The sequence below is a fragment of the Malus sylvestris genome, chromosome 10 (assembly GCF_916048215.2).
Source record: "Malus sylvestris chromosome 10, drMalSylv7.2, whole genome shotgun sequence".
Taxonomy (NCBI): Eukaryota; Viridiplantae; Streptophyta; class Magnoliopsida; order Rosales; family Rosaceae; genus Malus; species Malus sylvestris.
Window position 1 is genome coordinate 11,222,414 of NC_062269.1, and position 22,316 is coordinate 11,244,729.

General features: G+C 33.9%; 1 protein-coding gene across 1 annotated transcript; it reads right to left on the reverse strand.

Annotated features, from left to right (window-relative positions):
• Positions 1-4,129: 4,129 nt before the first annotated feature.
• Positions 4,130-7,517, reverse strand: LOC126585895 (putative polyol transporter 1). Its single transcript, XM_050250473.1, has 3 exons — positions 7,216-7,517; positions 6,552-6,898; positions 4,130-5,449 (listed from the first exon to the last, which is right to left on the reverse strand). The coding sequence occupies exons 1-3, from the start codon at positions 7,364-7,366 to the stop codon at positions 4,340-4,342; spliced, it is 1,608 nt and encodes a 535-aa protein (XP_050106430.1). The 5' UTR covers positions 7,367-7,517; the 3' UTR covers positions 4,130-4,339.
• Positions 7,518-22,316: the final 14,799 nt, after the last annotated feature.

The window sequence follows — 22,316 nt, forward strand, 5'->3', positions numbered from 1 at the left end:
AGATGTTGCTGTTGCTGCATATCAGTCTAATACTCATAAAATTCAAATGTGTTCTCAATCCAAACTCTCTTTCATTCCTGGCCTTAGCTTATATTTTATAAAAATTCTTGCTTATTCTTGACCTCATACTCGGGTTTTTGGGTTTGTGCAATGTTTTTAGTCCTCTTTAATGAATTTAAGGTCTTTCAATTTTTATACAAATTACTCTAATATCTCATGTTCTGAGTTTAAATTACCTAAATATGTGAAAGGGTCTCCCACACATAAAATTCTGGCTCTGTCACTGTTCAAGTGAATGTGTAAATTTCTCATAAGACAAAACAAAAATGCAAAAATAGCACAAGAAAAAAATAGATAAATATGAAGTAACTTTGAGATCCATTTGGATGTGCAAAAAAAAAAAATTAAAATGCCATATGCACCCAAAAGTAAAAGAAAAAACAAAAAACCCAGACAAACAATAAGTTAAGCTACCTCCAACACCAAAAGAACAGTGGCAAAGCTAGGAAGTTTGGATAGTAGGACCAGACACTAGCTATTAAAATATGTAGTTTTCCTTAAACAACATAATTACTTGTACAATTAATACACATCCGTAATTACGTTAGGAGTTAGGACGTCCAACCAATGATGAAATATCGGCAGTTCAAGTTACCGACATAGGAGGAATGAAATATTTTATATTGATGTCAAAGAAAATGATGAAGGATTAGTCCAAAACTAGATTTTGAATGGAACAATAAACATCCTCACATACCAAAACCAAGATTAAACGGTACGGGTTTTAAAATCTTCTTCCCGGCAAGTCTCTGTGTTCGCTCCCTAAATCCGCTATGGTGCCTTGCGGGCAAGCCGGAGATTTACTTCACATATGAGATTGGTGGGTGCGGGCGTGCCACTACTAGATGCCGCTAGTAGACGGGATTTGAATGATTGAGGTTGCGCCTTTTGACTTCAAATCAAGAGATTGTGCAATTTGAGTGGGAGTTGCTCAAATTAAGGTTCTTTGTTTGCCTTAAAAATAAGGACTTTACTTATATGGAGAGATAGAACAATATGTAAATGACAAGGTTGCTTGGAAATATAAATGACAGAGGAAAGTGACTAATATTGCAGATTGCTTGGAATTTATATGACTAGAAATGAGTACATAAAAGCTACAAATGAGATCGATACCGCAAGTGAGCAGCAAAGCTAATAAACTAGATAAAAGAAGGCTTTTGGCAAATCTGGTTTGAGCAGAGTTTGTGCTTTTGTTTGTTTGTTTGAGTGTCCATAATCCTTGTGCATCTGCTCCTTTTTATAGAGGTCTGGAGGAAACCCTCCTGCTGAGGTTTTGTACTTGCCCGAAAAAAGCTTGGGCAGCTTGCATTTCCTTACTTTGGTAGCTTGCATTGCTTTTGCCAACTTGCATGTAGAAACAATATTAAAAAGGGAATTTGCATCTCCACCATATGTTTTTAGCACATGTTTTCCCACTTGTAATAAACTAATATTTAAAAGAAGCAAGTTGGCTTCTTTCACATTTTCTTTGCATCCACACCCATATGTTGCCTTCCAATCTATTTGCAAGGATGCATGTATCTTGATTAAACAATGCTTGACAAATCTCCACCACCAAAACAAATTGGAAGAACAATATTATAGTGTCCAACCCCTCTACTTGCATCTAAATTTCTTTCCAAGTTAGCCTTCTTGCATGTTAATCCTCCAAATGCCATATTTTACCCAAATTGCCCAAATAAGTAAAAATGGGTATATTTTAAGTGCAAACACTCTGTAATATTGGAGTACGACTTCGACGTTAAAGGCAGAAAGTCTGAGCCTTGCCTTCTCAAGAAGGTTAAAACAAGTAAACGACACTGAATCCTATTCATATGTAGATTGCAGAGGCCATGTGCAATCCGTGTGGTCCTCTCCCCATTCTTCCCAAAAAACAAGCAATGGATACTCAAGGTTTTGTCAAAATTTTCCGGGGCCATGGCCAACCGTAGTTTTTCTTAAGGGTGATTTGGTATTGCTATACTTTGAAAAAAACACTACTTTTACTGTACGGTGAATTTTTTTTAAATTTTTTTTATATATTGTTAAAATGAAAATTCATTCATCAATCATCATATATGATGTGATTTAAGAAGTATGATCTCTAAGTAATTATCTCTTTCATTTTTAACTGCCTTCCTTTCTCAATTATTGAAGTTTTGTCCCTTTGCTCTTCCCCCAAAAAATATTTTACGTGTGCGAAAAGTACTATTGGTCCACGTGATCATTGGAGTTTTGTCCCTTGCTCTACCCCCCAAAAAAAAATATTTTACGTGTGCAAAAAAACTATTGGTCCACGTGATCTTGCACGTCCTCAGCCTGACTTTTCTCGTGCATGTCTGTGCAATACTCTCGATCATGACCATTGCATTTGATCTACAACTTAATTAATTAGAAAGTAATAAAATAAATTCTAACAAAATAATAATAATAATAATAAAATTAAAGGCGAAATTCCTGTATTTTGGTGGCTGTATATTAGGAAGTGCGATGTAGGATTTCGGATTTCGGATCTAGGACTCAACTGCATCTAGCCGATTCGGAGGATACATGCAATTGCCAGTTGCAGTGGTGGTAGAGGAATAGTCGAGAAGAAAAAGATGGGAAGAATGCCATACATGCTCGTTTAGAAGTGTTTTTAAATGATTAAAAACAACTTAAAAAATATTTTTAGATTTTAAAAGTATTTAAAATGCTTCCGCAAAAGTATCAATTTTATTCTTCTTGCAACTTTAAGTGTTTTTTCAAACATTAAATTTATTTTTACCAAAAATTAGTTTAAAAAATAATTTTTCTAAAAATACTTTAAGTCATTTAAGTACTTTAAGTTCACTAAAAACGTGGCACATTGTTAACCTTTCAGATTTGTTCGATTGCTAGAATTCAAAAGCCTTGAATAATCTTGTACGAAAAAAACATACAGAGGATCATTATCCCATAAATATATCAATAAAATAGCATCACTCAGTTGGCTTTATACGGTAAGAATAGTCTTGAACTTTACCTATAGTTTAATTTTAGGAAATTTTAACGAAAAGTTTTAGGTATTGTTCAATTTAACGAAAAACTATATTTTTACACTAAAAAGTCAATTCTGACACTATTCACTTTATCATTTATTTTGTCTTTATTATTAAAACTCAAAGTTTTTAAGCTATTTTCATTAGTTTTTCTTTAATTTTAATCTCTAAACTCTCCCATTATATTTTTTAGTTATCAAACTTAACATTATGTTGTCCCATTGGTCATTTTCATTAACGACGTATTTTTTCAGTTAATTCTAGGGTATATTAAGAACTTCAATTGAAAACTTCAAAAAACAATAGAAGAAGCTGAAAAACAAATGAAAATTTATAAATTAATATCTAAAACTTAAAAACAAAATGCAACTTAATACTACGGTCTAGTAATATTCATCTTCACTTGCAAGTGAGAGGTCTTAGGTTCAATTCTCTACAAAGTAAAATTTGAAACACATTATTGCTAGCCTATTATGAGGCTAAGCCCACCTCTTCCCCCTTAGTATAGATAATATTATTTGTTAAAAAAAAAACTTTAAACAAAATGAATTTGAAGTATAAAAATACAAAATGAAAATGGTTGGACTTTAACAACTTTTAAATGTTAGGCAATGCAATGTCAAAGTTGGGAGGAGATCGAATTGTAGTTGAACTTAAACAACTAACAAATCACATATTGAACTACGAAAATACGTCATACGTATTCAATTTTTTTTTTTTTAAATCTGGTTTTTAAGGTTGTTTTTTCTTTCTCATTTCTAATTTTTAAATTTATTTTTAGTGATGTAGGATGAAATTCCTAATATACCTCTAAATTTAATGGAAAAATAGACGGTGTTAGTGTAAAGTACCAATGGTAAACACATTGTTAAGTTCAATTGTTCAAGAACTAATGAAACTAACATGATATTAAAGACCTGTACTACATTTAAGCCTAATTAGTATCATTCCTTAACTTTTGCTAAAATTGGTCAATTTGAAACTATATTCTCATTGCTTTTCGATGAACAGATAAAAGTCGCAAATAAAACAGATTTGAAGAACAAACTTGTAAAATACACATGGAATTTCATCTGAACTATGTTTTCTTATTGCACACAATCCTTCTTTCTTAAGGGGTCGATTGCCCTCTCCTTCTTTGGAGCAGAGTAAGACGAGGAACATACTTTTATCGTGCGTGTTACATATAATCGATGCATACAATACTTTTTTGGCAAAGAGCTATAGCCATTACGTAGAATATTCCACCACATGATCGATCACATTCACTCACTAATCTAATTAACTTGCCCTCTTGTTCCTAATTGTACTTGACCGTTGTTAGTGATACCGTCGCCATGACTGGCATTCTTTTTCTGCTTGAGCAGTGCATTAGCTTTTCTCCACTTGTGGAACTTGCCAAACAAGACCTCCATATCCTCTAGGGTTCGGCCGTGAGTTTCGGGGAGCATAGTAAAAAAGAAGACCCACGCCACCGACGCGATTGCCGCGTAAAGAAAGAAGGCCCCACCGATCGTGATGGCCTCATACAATGAAATAAAAGTCATCGAAAGGACCCCACTCACCACCCTGTTCATCGCCACTCCGAGACTGCACCCCTGAGCACGTAGCTTCAACGGGAAGATCTCGGAACTGTAAACCCACGTAATGGGGCCCATTCCGATCGAGAAGAACGCGACGTAGAGTAAAACCATGGTCAGGCACAAAACGGCGGCCCACAGGATCCGTTCGTGGTTCTGATCAATGATCGTAAGGCCTAGGCCGAGCCCCGTCAACGACAATATCATCCCCGCCACGCTGGCAAGAAGCAACGGACGCCGTCCGACTTTGTCGACGAAAAAGGTGGCGACCAGGATGAAAACGGTCTTAACGAATCCAACGGCCACGGTGCAGAGTAGCTTTTTATCGGAGTTGGTGATCCCCGCCTTCTCGAAGATCCTGGGGCTGTACAAAACAACGGCGTCTATGCCCGAGGCTTGTTGAAAGAAGTGGATACCGATGGCACAGATCAAAATATGACGAACGGCTGGCGTTGGATGGAGGAGCAGCTCTTTCCAGACGTCTTGGCCTTGGCTGCGTTTAGGGACCTGAACGACGTCGTCGGTGCAGTGCTCGGGGATTCCCGCGGCTTCTTTGATGTCGGCTAAGCGTAGCATAGATTCTTCCTTGGAGTCTGAGGTTTTGTCGAGGACACGAGTCGCGTCACCGAGCCGTCCCTGCATGACGAGCCAACGAGGTGACTCCGGCATGGCTAAGACACCAACGGCGAGAAAGATGGAAGGGATTGCTCCGACGCCGAGCATGAGGCGCCACCCCAAGTGTGTTGGGAGCTTGGAGAAGGCATAGTTGGAGACGTAGCCCAACAATATCCCAGAATTGATGAACACCTTTAAAAGAAAATTCAACTCAGTTAATAATATACAATGGGCCACTGGCCTAAAAGATAAAAAATCGTGATGACATACTTGTACGGATTATGATGATTCTTTTGGCACATGATAATTTAATTTAACGACGCTCTAAGTTTTTATTTTGTTGAAGGTTCTAAGTTGCACTGCCGTTGTTAAAAAACGCTAGGTAAATTGGTAGTAAGAAGTAACTTTCTTGAAAATATTATTTATTTGTCATACCCTTGTTAGAAAAATACAAAAGAAAAGGGGTAATCGGATAACAATTTACAATACATACACTTAAGCCAAGAGTCAAACGTTTACCATACTCTTTGTAGCCTTTAACAAATCATCTGAGGGAAATAATAACACATACTATAATAACACATACTCGCCTTTAACAAATCTTTGTTTATTCTTATTTATAGTTTTCGTTTCATTTATTTAATTTAAGAATGAAAATTACCAAAGATTATATAAAACGCTAAAAAGAGTGCATGGAAATAATTTTTCATCACTTTAAAAAAAATTTCCGGACACTGTTTTCTCCTTTTTAATTATTTTTATTTTTACTTCGATCCAGAGAACAAAAATAGTGCACGGAAAAAAGATAAACTTTGTCTTCTTAGCTTTTGCTTGTTTGTAAAGTGGGCAATGTCTGCTTTTTTGAAAGAATTGGAAAAGGGTGATGCTAGATGCGAGAGAGCATCTTGTTAGACTATATTTTATAAATAATATATAATATGCAACTGTTGATGATTAAATTTTTTTTAATAAAAAATTCAAAATAAACTCTACCACTCTACATCATGTGATTTTTAAAACATGATCTGAAAAAGGTCTCTTAGCATTTTCCCTCAGAGAATATCCAAGATTAGGTAACATACCAAAAAAGTTATCTAACATGCCAGCCTGGTGCCTAATAGGCAAAAATGTTTTGAGCTACATCAAAATTTAAAAGTCCAAGAAAGTGAAGGGTACACAATTGGGTAGTTGGACTTGGATTGGATCCAATCCGAAAGTAATTCTAAACGATATCCAAGATTATTTTGATATACGAAAGGGATATTTAACAACGTAAGAAACAAACAAAACAAACCTCTGGGAAGGACGTCAGGAACCCACGTGACGACGCGGGAGAGACCTCGGCGGTGTACACCGGAGCAATCATGAGGGCGTAGCCGACGCCGATTCCGGCAACAAATCGGCCGAACATGAGGAAGGAGTAGTTGGTGGCGAATCCCATGAGGAGAGCCCCGACGAAGAAGATGGCTCCGGCGAGGACTATGGTGTACCGGCGGCCGACCCAATCTGAAGTTCTGCCTGCGGCGGCGGAGCCTATGAGTGAATAGAGGTTGAGAATACCAAGGAGGACCTCGACTTCCACGTCGGAGATTTTGAGGTCGTCTTTGATGTAGATTGCAGCTCCACTCATCACACCAATATCTGTAGATAAAACCAACATCAACACGTGCATGGAGACAACTTTGTTTCCAAAGTAAAAAACTAGAACGCAATAAGTGCTTCCCATGCTTTTGGAAATAGCATTAATTAGCCTCCATTAATCTCTTTAATGCATAAAGCATTGAAAAGGGACATCAAAATTATACGGTTTAAGATTATGTAATATAATTGTAGCTATGTTGGTTAAGATTATTCATCAAATTTAGGTCTGAGTTCGAACTCTCTCTCCAGCTCTACTATTGCTTCATAAAAGAAGCAAAAACAATGAAGAAAATAAAGTTTGAAGCATATTTACTTACCATAACCCAGCAAGATTGAAGTCATGGAGGCCAAAATAGCACAAGCAAAGGCATACTTATTTCTTTTGGGCTTCTGTGGGGGATCAAAGTCTGCAATGGTTTTTTGGGGTTGGCTGGAGACTGTATTATCGTCAGTTGTCCGGTCAGCCATCTTCCTGGAGAGGGATTGAGACTGGACAACTGCTTAGCAAAGGGTCTCTTGTTGCAGAAGTGTAATTTAGAGAAGAAAGGAGGAGAGAGATTTGTGTGGATATAAGTAGGAGATACAGCAGAAATACTAGTGGCTGTGCAATTGTTGAGTTGGAGCTATAGTGTTTAAATAGACCAAAAAGTTGACATCATTTTCACAGCCGTAGGACCTCCCCTTGCATCAATATTGGGAAGCTATAGTGTATTTCATTGTCACTGCAAGCTTGGTGAAAATTTGAAGGTGCAACGAAGACAGCTGTAGCCGATTCTGTTACTAAATTATATATTTACATTACTAAACTAAATCAATAATGTCGAAACATTACTTTTGGTGAAATGATACATGTCCGTGACCACAATCAAGAAGACTCACCAGCTTAAAGTCTTGAACCCGAGACCTCCCACATTTTCTTTGTTTATTGGGAAGTCGCAGTCTACGCCCTTACCAGTGGGCCACTTGCTATAATTTTTTACAAAATATATTTGATTAAATAATTAAATGATCCAACTCCGGATTCTCCCTCCCAATTAATTAATAGTTTTCTTTGTCAAGCTATTCCAAGTCGAGTGTATTTTAATTAGCTTGTGCTTCCCAATTTATGGATTATCGGCAAATGAGTTTGATTTAATTTTATTACAAAACCTTCAAAATTTAATATGCTTATTTAACGGCAATCAATAGGGTGTTTTGTTATTGAGATGTGTCATTTAGATGTATTTATGAATGATTTTGCAAGAAATGTGTGTCATTTTTATTTATGTGTTTACTAATAATAAAAATAATAAAAAAGTATGTGTTTTACTGATTTTCGATAAGGCACATTTTTTTTTTAACAAACAATATTATCTACACTAAGAGCGAGGGGAATGTGCATAGCCTCACAATGAGTTAGCAATAATGTGGTTCAAATTCACCTTTGGCGAAAATCGAACATATGACCTCTCACTTAAAAATGAAGATAAATATTATTAGACCGTAGTACTAAGTAGCCGATAATACATGCTTAAAAAAATAGGGAGTTTTAACGAAAAGCTCATGGTACTGTTCACTTTAACGAAAAACCACATTTTTACACTAAAAAGTCAATCCTAGTACTATTTACTTTACCCTTTATTTTGTCCTTATCGTTAAAACTCAAAGTTTTCAAGTCCTTTTCATTAGTTTTCCTAAAAAAATAAGCATAAAATAACGAAATAAAGTTATTTATCTCATTTGCATTTCTTGTCCTTACCATCCCTTCTCATACTCTTATCAAGTAAGTAATTAAACATGTTCGAAAGGAATGAAAGATAAAGTCGGACGGAAGAAATAGATAAAATGACATGACAAATTTACCTTGAAAGTGGCACACATACAATCTTCAATCCACCTGACTCAATAAAATTAACTGTAGGGGGAACGCTAGGCATTTTGGTGTTCAAGAAGGCATAAATTCAAATTCAAATTATACAGGGTATAATGTGGAACACAGGCATTATTTACGGAAATGCCAAAATATGTCCCATCTAATATGATTACTCTCAATTTCCTCCTTCAAAGCTACTCCAACCTTGGAGTAAAACTCAAATGTTAGATTCTAAACCAATCCTAATTTGCTCCAACCTTTGGGCCAAATATGAGTTTTAACCCAAAACTCTTTTTTTTTTTAAACAAATTCAGTCCAGAATTCCCCCTGGGTTAGTGGGTTGGCTCACCATATATGTGTAATTTTTTTAGCTTTATATCTATAAATTTATTGAATTAAATGATCAAATCTAATGGTAAATAAAAAAAATCTAAATGTTCAAATTTAAATCCAACGGCTAAAATAATAATAAAAAAAATCTTTCATGTGTTTCATATTCTTCATAGTGTTCCACAAGTTTCATGGTGTCGGTTTAGTAATTTTTCAATATTTATCGGAATCTAAATATTTTTAGGTTAAAGTGTTCATAAAATTAAATTAGGATAATCTACATAATTTTTTTAAGAAAAAAGTTACTTTAAAAATCCTAAATTCATTGTTTAATGATATCGGACAAAAAATTTAACCTAGAAGAGTTGGAGTATAAAACATGCTTCTGGGTTAAAACCTAAATTTTCTGAGTTAAAAATTTTAGGTTTTAACCTAAGGGTTGGAGATGGTCTCATAAGTTTATATCATTTTTTTTTATTTTGAACAAATGATTTTATTTACACTAAGGAAGAAGAGTGAGTATATCATATTTTTATGAAAAAAAAAACAATTAACTTGTTTATGGAATAAGAACATTTATAATTGGTATCTCATCTAAGATGCATAATTGGTCTGGCTTAATACAATATTCTATCCTTAAAAAGGTCTCTCTCGACTAGTATAAATACATCATTCTAGGGTTCGTCTTCGTCTTTGGCAACGCAATTATCGTACTCTAACTCTCTTGTCCAATGCTTGAGTCTTATACTTGATAGGAGCATATTTATGCGTCTTAGTTAGCTTGTTTTCTTGCATTTATTTAGTTGATTTAGGTTAATTACATTGTTTTGAGCTATTTTCGTGTGTTTGTAGGTTCAAATGCCAAAGATGGCATGAAAGTGCATTTTGGAGCAGTTTTGGGCTTGGAATGAATAGCACATGCATGGAGCAAGGTGGATGGACGAATTTGAAGACCAAAAGAGATTAGGAATGTGCTAAGAAGATGAAGGAATTAAGTCATGAAAGAGGGAAGAATTTGGAGCCATGTGTTCCCTTCCATACTAATATGTTGTTAATGATTCATGCACCCATTCTAGAATTTAAACCATTATCGGACCATTTCAAGTATCACCTCCCATTCAAATATCAATTCCATGTCGTGGGACCTAGGGGAGTTTGAATGGAAATATTGTCTGGCTGGAAGACGTTAAAACAAGCGCTTCTTGGGAGGCAACTCATGCGTTCAAATAAAGAAGACCTAGGAAGCTCCGACTCCATAACCAGATTTGCCTTCTTAAACTCTACTCTTTATTGCTTTTATTTTGCCATAATTGTGGTGATTGTTAGTTGTGTTGTTTGCTTGCTTACGTGTTAGTCTATGTTTGAAACATTGAGGATAATGTTTGGTTTAAGTGTGGGGGTAAACAAGTGTTTTTGTTGAAAATTCGTGGGTTTTTATCACCTATCCCCTCTAGAGTTGATTCTCATTGTTTTTAAGTGTTTTTAGTGTGGTTTGAAGTGTTTTGAAAGAAAAATACGAAAATTTGAAGAAAAAATTAGAAAAAAAAGTTTTGAAAAACCCAAAAAGAGTCATTTTTGTGTGTTTGTTTGTGTCTTAGGGTACCTTCCAACACAATAATGAGGATTTGATTTTTAATTACATGACTGTTAAAGAAAGTTACAAACATGGGTGGAAGTTTGATATGCTCTTTGGTTTATGCTTGGTTATTGTTATCGCTTACGAATTCACATGTAATCACAAAGGAAAAAAAATCAGTTTTTGTAACATGCTTGAAGGAAGGAACTCAAACTAACGCTACAACCCTGAGAGACTTGAGCCTAAACTTTATTTGGAAAGTTATTAATCTATGATTTCTTGTTTTCTAAAGTCGTTGCATGATCTCATTATTCTTTGCTTGGTTGCTACTTAGAATGCGTTTTATCACTTTAGTTCCAAATACTAGAACTCATGCCCGTTTCATTCAAAGCTTAAAATTGAGTGCATAACATATAACAAGATGAAGTTGTTTAGTAGTTACCACCAGAGCCAAAAAGCCTTCATCCCATGTATTTGTTTTGTAGGTTTAATCCCTTTGAGCCTTATTTAGCCTATTTTCTTTGTTAGCCACATTATCCTTACCTAGCCTAGAATAGGACTATCCATACCCTTGTTCTTAAAGTATAGTAGAGCATAACTTAGAGGGCATTCCTTTTGATCAACATATTGAAGAAAATAAGTTTGGGGGAAGGTCTTTCGTTGCAAATCTATTGAGTTGTACGTTCTATGTGCCAAAAAAAATGAGCAAGGCACGAGAAAAGAAAAAGAAAAAAAAAAGAAAAAATCGTGAAAAGAAAGAATGAAAGAAGTTGTGAAATAAGTGAGAAAGAACTCACAAGTATTGGTTGTTGAAGAAAGGGTCCAAAAATTTTGAATATGACCCTAAGTTGTACGAAATCCCCTTAGTGTTTCAAGTTATTTGTTGCATTCAAGAGTGAATTCTAAATTGATTTCATTACTTTGCTTACTATTGCTTTAAGAACCTTTGTCTATCCTTAACCTTTCTTTGTTAGCCAATACCCTTAGACTTCTATCTTGGGTGTTATGTGTTTCAATCTGTGGAGTTTGGAATTTGTATGAGCATATGGAATCCCTGGTTCTTGCTTCTAAGTAGTACCATTCATTCATGAGATCACACATATATATATATATATATATATATATATATATATATATATATATACATGCATTAATAACTCTAGAAATTGACCTCTTTGTTTAAAACATATGTGAGTACTAGTCTACATGTTTACATCAATCTTCTCACATATACCTAGTATAGGGAGTGTAGTCAGAAAATCTGTGAGAAAATAGTGAGTATATCTGGTGAGGAATTGAGGGAATTCTCTAAGGCATGTTACTTCATTCAAAATGTTGTTTTAATTGATTAAATGTGAGCTAGTAAGTGGTGACTATGATTAAGTGTGTGCTCGAAGGTAAGAATTGCTAAAATCTATGTGAGTGGTGATCTTTGGCACGTCATGTTTCATTGGAAATCCCTGAGGCAAATGTTGGAAGGTCTAGGTTGTGTTTTGTTTTGCTCGAGGACTAGCAAAAGCTAAGTGTGGGGGAAGTTGATATGAGCATATTTATGTGTCTTAGTTAGATTGTTTTCTTGCATTTATTTAGTTGATTTAGGTTAATTACATTGTTTTGAGCTATATTTGTGTGTTTGTAGGTTCAAATGGCAAAGATGGCATGAAAGTGCATTTTGGAGCATTTTTGGGCTTGAAATGGATAGCACATGCATGGAGCAAGGTGGATGGACGAATTTGAAGACCAAAAGAGACTAGGAATGTGCTAAGAAGATGAAGGAATTAAGTCATGAAGAAGGGAAGAATTTGGGGCCGTGTGTTCCCTTCCATGCCCCCTTGTTGCATCACTCTTTCCCTTTCACTTTGTGTCATAACTTACCCTTTCACTTTGTGTCATAACTTTCCCCTTCCCTTTCACTTTGTGTCATAACTTTCACTTTCCATTTCACTTTGTGTCATAACTTTCACTTTCCCTTTCACCTTGTGTCATAACTTTCCCTTTCCCTTTCACTTTCTGTCATAACTTTCCTTTTCCCTTTCACTTTGTGTCATAACTTTCCATTTCCCTTTCACTTAGTGTCATAACCCTTCCTTGTCCCCTTTGCCTTTCCTTCCCCTATAAATAAAGTGTTATGCCACACCATTCAAGGAACCATACACACATCCATTCACTACCATTCACACTTTCAGCCATCCTTCACCATAATTCATCACTTAAACCACCCTTACCACCTTGTGCCGCAGCAAAGAAGAAGAAGGATGACCTTTGGACGTGCTTGCCATTCAAAGTTTGGATTGCTGGAACATTATTAGGTGTAATCCATCTTTTTGTTCTCAATGTTTAATTTTATTAGTCTTTGTTTTGCTGTGAACATGAGGAACTAATTCCTCTTCAATTAGAGGTGAATTCGAAGCCATGGACATATGTTTAATATGAATTGATTCCTTTCAGTTATTGTTTTGTAAAACATGAATGCGATATACTTATCTGCGTTACTAAGAACTTATTCTTGTGTGTTGATTGAGGATGCATACTTAGTTTGCATGCAGGGATTTGATGCTAAATTTATAAGGGAATTTCACCTAATCGTTATAAACTTATAATTAAAATTAGTGGAGATTGCTAGTCACAATCGTGTTAAGTAGATTCTTGGCAGAGGTATCATGCAGTTCATAGTTACGATTGTCTTGGCAATGCTTATGATTTTCATAGAACTTAATGATCTTTGATATGTATCTCTATCATGTTGTTCATATAGGGAACTTGATGAGAATAATTTGGTTGCGATGCGTTGTCCATTCAATTTGAACTTAGGAAAATCTGAAAGTTAATTAGTGCATTCACAATTAACTTGGAGCATTGTCACTCATGGTTTAAAGAAACAATACTGGAAATTGATTTATGTTGCATATGTTTCATGTGTGGAGAAGGATCTTCTTGCTAAGTTTTCACCATTCAAATCACCTAATTTATTTTATTTTGCAATCTATTTAGTTTAGTTCAATTTCATCCCAATCAATCCCCCTTTTAATTAAGTGTCTTAGATTAGTTAGAAAAGTGTTTAAATCTGTCCAACTTAGTGTTTTGAGTCTTATTAGTCTTAAATTCGTCCAAATAGTCCCTAGAGTCTGTTTTGAGTCTTTTTAACTTAGTTTTGCTGTTTTGAGTGTTTTAAGTCAGTTTTGAGTCTATAAAGTCTAGTTTAGTGATTTTGAGTCTTATTTGTGTTGATTAGCATCCCTAGTTAATCCCTGGTCTAGAACGATTCCTACTTACATCTTTATTACAATTGTCATCAATAGGGTTTAATTTGTGTGTCGAGTTAATTTTCACATCAATACTTGCTCGCTAACTTGACTATCGGATAGCTTTTGGTCAGCACACCCCTGATCTTAGGCTTGTTCACGACTGTTTGCTCCTTTATAGGTTAGTCGAATTTGTGCATCTTCACCAACTGTGGCAGTGTGCGAATTTAATTCCAATAATGTTTACCAAATAACCATTAAAAAGTTGCCACATGGATGTTGAAACAAGTGAAAGAACTTGACAAAAAGACTATTTGTTCACAATTAATCTAACATTTAACATGTACATGAATGATTTATTTTTATGTTTATAAAACATGAAACTTATAGGAGCTTGTCATCGATCGAAAAGATTCCTATTATAAATATAACATGCTTTTTTATTCTTTTTGAGATGAATGAAATTTCATTGAGAAACAGCCATAACGTACAAAGGATGGACAGCATGACCTTAAAAACTTCAAATTAGAAAAATGAGATCACACATGTCAACACAATTACTTTACTCAACAATTAATGTACTCATCACCAATATAATCCATAAGTCATGGAGGATCATATCAACCTCTAAGAAAGATCCCGACTTTTACAAGCAAGGTGTGTCATTTGACACTGTTAACTCTAGAATTAAAGTTGGGAGCTAAAAGCCGTTGAAAAATTAATTAGTTAGCAATTTAGTTTATATTTATGTTAGTGTATTTTTTTTATATTTTATGTACTAGCTAGGGTTTTGTAGTGAGATGAGGATTATGAATCCTTTCCTATTGTCTAATAGGATTAGGATTGCTTTTCTATTCTTCTAAGGTTTAGGATTATTCCCTATTTTCTTTAGATTAGGTCTTTATAAATACACATCATGTAACGCATTAAAACTAAGTTTGGCAACATGTAATCTTTTTAGATTATGAAGAACTCTTGCAAATTTTGTTTTTCTTATTTTTATCTACGGAATAAAATTCAATCAGAGTTGCAATTCGTTTTTCTTCTTTTCTTGTCCTTTGATTTTTTTTAACACAAACAGTTAAATGTGCATTGTATGGTTCTAAAGTCTTGTTGTTTAAGTTAATAAGCTAATGTGGCTGAAAAAAATAGAAGATATTCAATAGCTATTTCGTTTTTAGTTTTTTTTTTTCACTTTTCACAAAAATTGAACACTAAACACTTGTTGGTAATTTATTATCAAGTTTTCAGTTAAAAAAATTTTACTTTTCTTGAATTTTCAAAATTTGGCTTTCAAATTTTTTTTTTAAAATTTTTGGTTTTGAATTTTCATTTAAAAAAAACGAAAATTAAAACAAAAATATAAACTAAAAACTGAAAATAAAATGGTTATTAACCGAGCCATAATATTTTGCATATTAGGCTTTTACTTTTGTTTTGTTAATTTACTGCAGCTTATAGCCCTTAGCTTACGTAATATGAAAATAAGACAAAGATTTGCAAATTGGCTTCTAGCACTGTTTTCTAGCCAGATGACATACCTTGCACCATTCGTCTTTTTATCATTTTTTTAACAAATAATATTATTTACACTAAGCGAGAGGGAGGAGAGAATGAGTTTTAGTCTCACAATAAGCTAGCAATAATATGATTCAAATTCGCTTTTGGCGAAAATCGAACCTAAGGTCTCTCATGACTTACAAGTAAAAAAGAATTTCACTGCATCATTCGTCTTTGCATGCTATTTTTTTTACATCACGTTCTTCTAATGAATTAGTGTATATTTTCGGGTATTTGAATAAACATATCCTCACTTACCGTAAAGGATAAAAAGCATATAGATCCTCTCATTTTTGCGTTATTTACTTCACCCGTCACGTTTGTACTTAAAAACTTTGTGCTGTTAGATAATTTCATTTCTATTTGAGAAAATTAAAATTAGTTGCGTCATTTTGGATATTTATAGACTAAACATCTGTTACTTTCCAATTTTTTATTAAAGTGCTTTCACCTTTCATTAAAAGGAAAACTAATGAAAAGGGCTTGAAAACTTTGATTTTTAATGATAAGGACAAAATAAAGGGTAAAGTGAATAGTACCAGGATTGACTTTTTAGTGTAAAAATGTGGTTTTTCGTTAAAGTGAACAGTACTGGGTGCTTTTCGTTAAAGTTCCCTTCATTAAACCCTATATTCTACGTATATTCTTAACTTAAGTATTTTTTTTAATTTTAAATTAATTTCCATATCAAAAATGCACTTAATAATATTATTTTATTTATTGCTTTTTTTATGGATCTCATTCCTTTCTCAATATAAGGATTCAATTAAATGGGATGGAGATTAATTGGATGGATATAATTTTATTTATTTATTTTTAACTCAACATTTTATACAGATTATAAACAAAGTAAGATTTCTTTTATAATTAAAATAAAGATAATACAACGTACCAATAACTTGGTACGTACCAAAATAACGATAGCACAATGTACTAATAACTTGGTACATACCAAATAAAGAATTGCATAACGTACCAAAGTAATATTTCTAACGTACCAAAATAATACTAATATGTACCCAAATTAAATTTATATAATGTACCAATACGTACCAAATGATTGGTACGATATATTTAATAATATGTGCATGTTATATCTCATAATTGTATTTTAATAGGATATTTGATGTATTTTTAGAATTTAAAACAAAAAAATTATTTGAGTTGAAAAAAATTATTTTCAAACGAATTATGATAAGATAAGATGGGATGTTTGTAGTGGTTTTAGGATATTTGTGATATTAATATGTGAACTAATTGGTAAATTAAATATAATTAAAAATTAGTAGAAAAATGTAACATCCCACATCACCTAGAGGAGTGGATCTTGTAAGTCTTATATGTATATTCGCATATCTACCTAGCACGAGGTCTTTTGAGAGCTCATTGGCTTTAGGTTCCATCGGAACTCCGAAGTTAAGCGATTCGCGTGAGAAAAATCCTAGGATGGGTGACCTACTGAGAATTTCTTGTGTGAGTTCCTATAAACAAAACTGTGAGGGCGTGTGTGGAGCCAAAAATAATCACAATGCGACACGTGGATTTTTGGAAGAAGAAGACGAAAATACCCATGAGGAGCATCAGGTTTCCTACGCGCGAGTAGTTGGTAATCATCTTCAACCTAGTAAAAAATGCCCAGAAAAGGTAACCAATTCCAAGTTATTTCTTCCATCCTCATTTTAGGTGGTTATTTCATAACCTCTAATTATTCCATTTAAATAGAGATTAATTGGCTAATTAATGAATTAATTCCTAATAATTCATTAATCAACCAATTAAATTATCATTTAAGCCGAAAATTACCCTAAAGGCCGGATATCCCTCCAAAGGGAGCCGGCCATTTCCCACCATAACTTGCCTTTTTGTGATGTTAATTAGCTAATCAATTCAGCCATTATTTGATTGATTAGCTAATTATACCATAAAACTCACAAAAACATTCCCTTTATAATGTTAATTAGCCAATTAATATACTTATTCTTAATTAATATATTAATTGTTAATTAAATCACCTAAATGCACCCAAAATTCATCTCTAAGGACCGGCCACCCCATTCCCTATATATATGACTCTATTTCTTCTAAAAAGTTGGTCCAATACTTTGGCAAAAATCCCAAAATTCTCTAAACACTCTTTCTCTCTAAATTCTAACTTTGGCATCAGAGGCTCTTCGGCCAAAGCGCCCCCCCATTCATCGTGGGTGCATGAGGCTCTTGGCCTTAACCTAAGATGTTAATTGTTTTGTAGGTGCAAAATTATGAAAGATCAAGGAGGAAAAAATTTGCATCCACAACGTGGTCGGGGCCCAAAGCGGACAATATCGTGCTATGGTGGAGTCCAGTCCGGGATGTGGTGGGGGCCCGGGCCGGGATGTGACAATTTGGTATCAGAGCCAATCTCTGGCCGGAAGTGTGCCGATGAGGTTGTTGGGCCCATAAGAGGGATGGATTGTAACATCCCACATCGCCCAGGGAGTGGATCCTGTAAGCCTTATATGTATATTCTCATCTCTACCTAGCACGAGACCTTTTGAGAGCTCACTGGTTTCGGGTTCCATAGGAACTCCGAAGTTAAGCGAGTTCGCGCGAGAGCAATCCCAGAATGGGTGACCAACTAGGAATTTCTCGTGTAAGTTCTCAAAAACAAAATCATGAGGGCGTGGTCGGGCCCAAAGCGGACAATATCGTGCTACGGTGAAGTCGAGCCCGAGATGTGGTAGGGGCCCGGGTCGGGATGTAACAAAGAATGTTTTTTTTTAGTACAATGATTTAGATGTTAGATTAGCCATTGATGGAGTTCAAACTTACGCCTTCATGCAAGAATTTAACACTTTTCCACTATTGTGGTAAAGGAAAATGTTTGATCAAAAGTTCAAAAGCTATGAATGTTTGATTCAAAAAATTCAAAATCAAGGCACCTATATCAAAACGCCCATTTACCTGTGAATCCAAACTCACATTCTTTCCCTCTCAATAGTTAATATTAAGGTAGGGAACGAGATTCTCAGTAAAAATGCAGATTAAGCACTAGCCACAAGGAGAAGGGGAGAAATCAGAATTTGGATTTCAACGTTAGAAGGGTAAGTACAAAAGCTGGTTGGTCACCAACAACATTTTTGAAATGTAATAAAATTCAACCACAAAAAATGCAATAAAAATAGTGTACATAAATGAAATGATTTTTGCAAACCTTCTCTCCTTCATGCACAATCTTCATTCTTTAGTCATTAGATTGAATGATTGAACGATCACACAATCTTTAAGGCTGAAATTAAGAGGGAGTGTACCGTAGTTAAAAAATGGTGCGTAGGAATCGCTTCATATAATATACAAACCATGTGAACCCAAAAACCAAAACTCTATGGAAAATAATTTACCAGCCCAAATCTACTTTTGCACGAGCTAAATGTCAAATCCTTTGCAAAATAACATCATTTGTTACATGATTCTTAACTATATCTTGACCATTACAAGTTATTTGCTTTATGAGTCCCTTTGGTATAAAAGCCTACTAAAGATAAAGGAGTAATGACCTTTTTTTTCAATTACAAGTTAAAGCTAATCTAGCTAGATCATAGCAGTCGTATTTTGACCACAACTCACATTGAGTAAACTCTGTTACAAAATTAATTTAGAAACGACCAAAACATAAACCAAATTGGTTTTAATATTTCTCATATGCGACCTCAAGGAAATAAATGGCTTGTTATGGTAAAAACGACGTAACTAGAATTTTATATATGGTCAAAGGAAAAATTCGTGTGTATTTTTTGACATACATTTTGATACTGTTGAATATTTCAAGAATATATTCATAGGCTGAAAAGTTGTGTATTTTCCCAACCATCCCTTCTCTTCGAAGTGAAGCATTACAACAATTAGTTCAATAATATATATATATATATATATATATAAAGAATTGTTATTAGCACTCCAAAAATCTCATTCTTCATTCCTCACAAATGTATTTTTATTTCTAATTATAGAAAGCTTAGAGTGCCAAATGAGATTTTAAGAGTGCTAATAACAATTCCCTATATATATATATATATAGGATGCTGCATTGTGCAACATGTGTGTGCGAAAATAATAGTGCCGAAAGGTTGAATTTAATTCAACCTTGTATCTTTTGGTTGAACTGCAACTTTTGGTTAAAAGATATGATGCTTACTCAAATTATATGAGTAAAATTAAATGATGTAATTAGTCAATATTTATTTTTTGAAAATTCTAAATAGAAGACATATCTTTTGGATCAACACTATTAAGAAATGTTGTATATCTTCAACTAAAATGAAGGGGTTTGATGAACGAGTACACACAAATTCAGAAATTTGTTTCTACATTCCTTACTCTCTTTTCTCTTCATCACATTCATACAATTTCTTTGTAGTTATTTCTAAGGGAATACAATTCGGTTTTGCTAATCGAATATTTCATACTTTGTTGTATCCTAGAAATGATTTGTCAAAAACCTTTAAGCAAACTCATTCGAGTAGGGGCAAATAATACTTTAAGGAAACGATTCAAGTCGCATCTCAAAGTCATCATTCAGATTATTTTCTATATTTCTACATTTACTCTAACAATCTTAAAGTGTTATTTTCATCATGGAGAACAAGTCTGATAACATGGCTTTGAAGATTATCAATCAAAGATGTCTACAAGCTAGACAAATTTGATGGATCAAATTTCATCCGATGGAAGGACAAGATGCGTTTCATGCTTACTGTTCTAAATGTCATATATATGTTGGACCCGGAATTGGAGCCTATTCGTAAACCAAGTGACAAAGACACGAACAAAATAGTTGTTGATCGAAAGAAGCGTGAATAAGATGAATTGGTATGTTGAGGACACATCTTGGGCACATTATCTGATCGCTTATATGACTTGTACGATCACATTCAATCTCCAAAGGAAATTTGGGAAGCACTTGAGCACAAGTACACAACGGAGAAAAGAGGTACCAATAAATTTTTAATGTTCAAATATTATGAATTCACTATGTTTGATAACAAACCCATCCTAGACCAAGTTCACGAATTATTGGTCTTGGTCTCAAAGCTTCATGAACTTAAAATAGTTATTCTGGATCCTATGATAGTTGGGGCTATTATGGCAAAATTACCCCAAATATGGAATAACTATAAAAAGAAACTTCTACACATAGTAGAAGATATTAGTTTGGAGGATTTGCAAAAGGGTATTCAAATTGAAGAGAAAACTCGAAATCGTGATAAGAATTTTACAAATCAAGATTCCTCTAAAGTTCACATTGTCGAAGAAAACAAATATAAAAAGAACTTCAAAGTCAAAATTGACAAAGGGAAGTTTAAGAAGATCAATTCCAACAACAATAAAAAGAACGCAAATGGTGTCTGCTACCATTGTGGAAAGAAATGCCATTACATTCGTGATTGTAGACACAGAAAAGCAAGTGAGGAATATACCAATAAGACCAATAGTGTAAATATGGTGGAAAACTTTGGAATTGATAACATTGTTGCAATGGTATCAATGATGCATATTGGCATAACTACCGAATTGAATATGGCAGCGGTAATAAAATCCTCCGATTGGTGGCCTAACTTAGGGGCTACTATACATGTCTGCAATGACAAGGCACAATTCAAGACATATGAAGCATCAACGGACAATTAAGAGGTTTTAATGGGGAATCATAATTCCACCAAAGTTCTGGGATAAGGAACCTTTGAACTTTAGTTTACTTTTGGGAAGAAATTGACGTTGGTTAATGTACTGCATGTTCCATAAATTAGAAAGAATCTTGTTTCTACAAATTTATTATGTAAGAACGGTATAAGTACTGTTCTAGAGTCCGACAAGTTAATAATGTCGAAAAATTGGATGTTTGTTGGAAAGGGGTATTCTTGTGATGGGATGTTTAAACTAAATATTAATAATAAAGTGAATTCTTTTGATTATATTGTTGAATCTTCCTCTTATTTATGACATTTACGTTTAGCTCATATAAATTTTAGATCTATAAAATACATGTGCACACTTGGTTTAATTGCTTGCAATGATGATTACAATGATAAATGTTAAACATGTATTCAAGCAAAAATGACTAAGAAACATTTTCCAACTGCCAAAGGAAATAAAAATTTATTAGACTTAATACATTCTGACATATGTGTATTTAATGGTGTTTTAACAAGAGGGGGAAAAAGATATTTTATCACATTTATAGATGATTGTTCTAAGTTCATTTATGTTTATTTATTGTCTAATAAAGATGAAGCGTTTGAGTGTTTTAAGCGCTAAAAAGCTGAAGTTGAAAGCCAAAAAGGAAGGAAAATTAAATGTCTTCGTAGTGATAGACGTAGTGAATATTTTTCACTTGAATTTGATATTTTTTGTGAAGAGCATGGTGTCATACATCAAAGAACTGCATCCTATACACCACAACAAAATGGTTTGGCAGAAAGAAAAAATAGGACACTCACTGAAATGATTAATTCTATGATGATTAATGCTAATACTCCAAAATATTTATGGGGTGAATCATTGTTTACTGCATGCCATATACACAATTGAATTACATCTACGAAGACACATGTGCCACCATATGAAATTTGGAAAGGAAGAAAACCAAGTTTGTCATATTTGAGAGTATGGGGTTGTGTAGCTTTTTATAAGGCACTTGATCCTAAGAGATCCAAGTTGGGTCCAAGAGGAATTAAAAACATATTTGTAGTATATGTAGAAAATTCAAAGGCATATAGGTTGCTTAATTAAGACTCAAGTACAATTGTTGAGTCTAGAGATGTCGAATTTATAAAAAATAAATTTTATAATGACTACTCAATGTCTGGAAACGAGAATGATCAA

Coding starts and splice junctions, on each gene's coding strand:
- LOC126585895 (XM_050250473.1), bottom strand. CDS start 7,366: ATGGCTGACCGGACAACTGACGATAATACAGTCTCCAGCCAACCCCAA. Junction 6,899..7,215: donor TTCAATCTTGCTGGGTTATG/GTAAGTAAATAT, acceptor TTTTATCTACAG/ATATTGGTGTGATGAGTGGA. Junction 5,450..6,551: donor TCCTGACGTCCTTCCCAGAG/GTTTGTTTTGTT, acceptor TTTCTTTTAAAG/GTGTTCATCAATTCTGGGAT.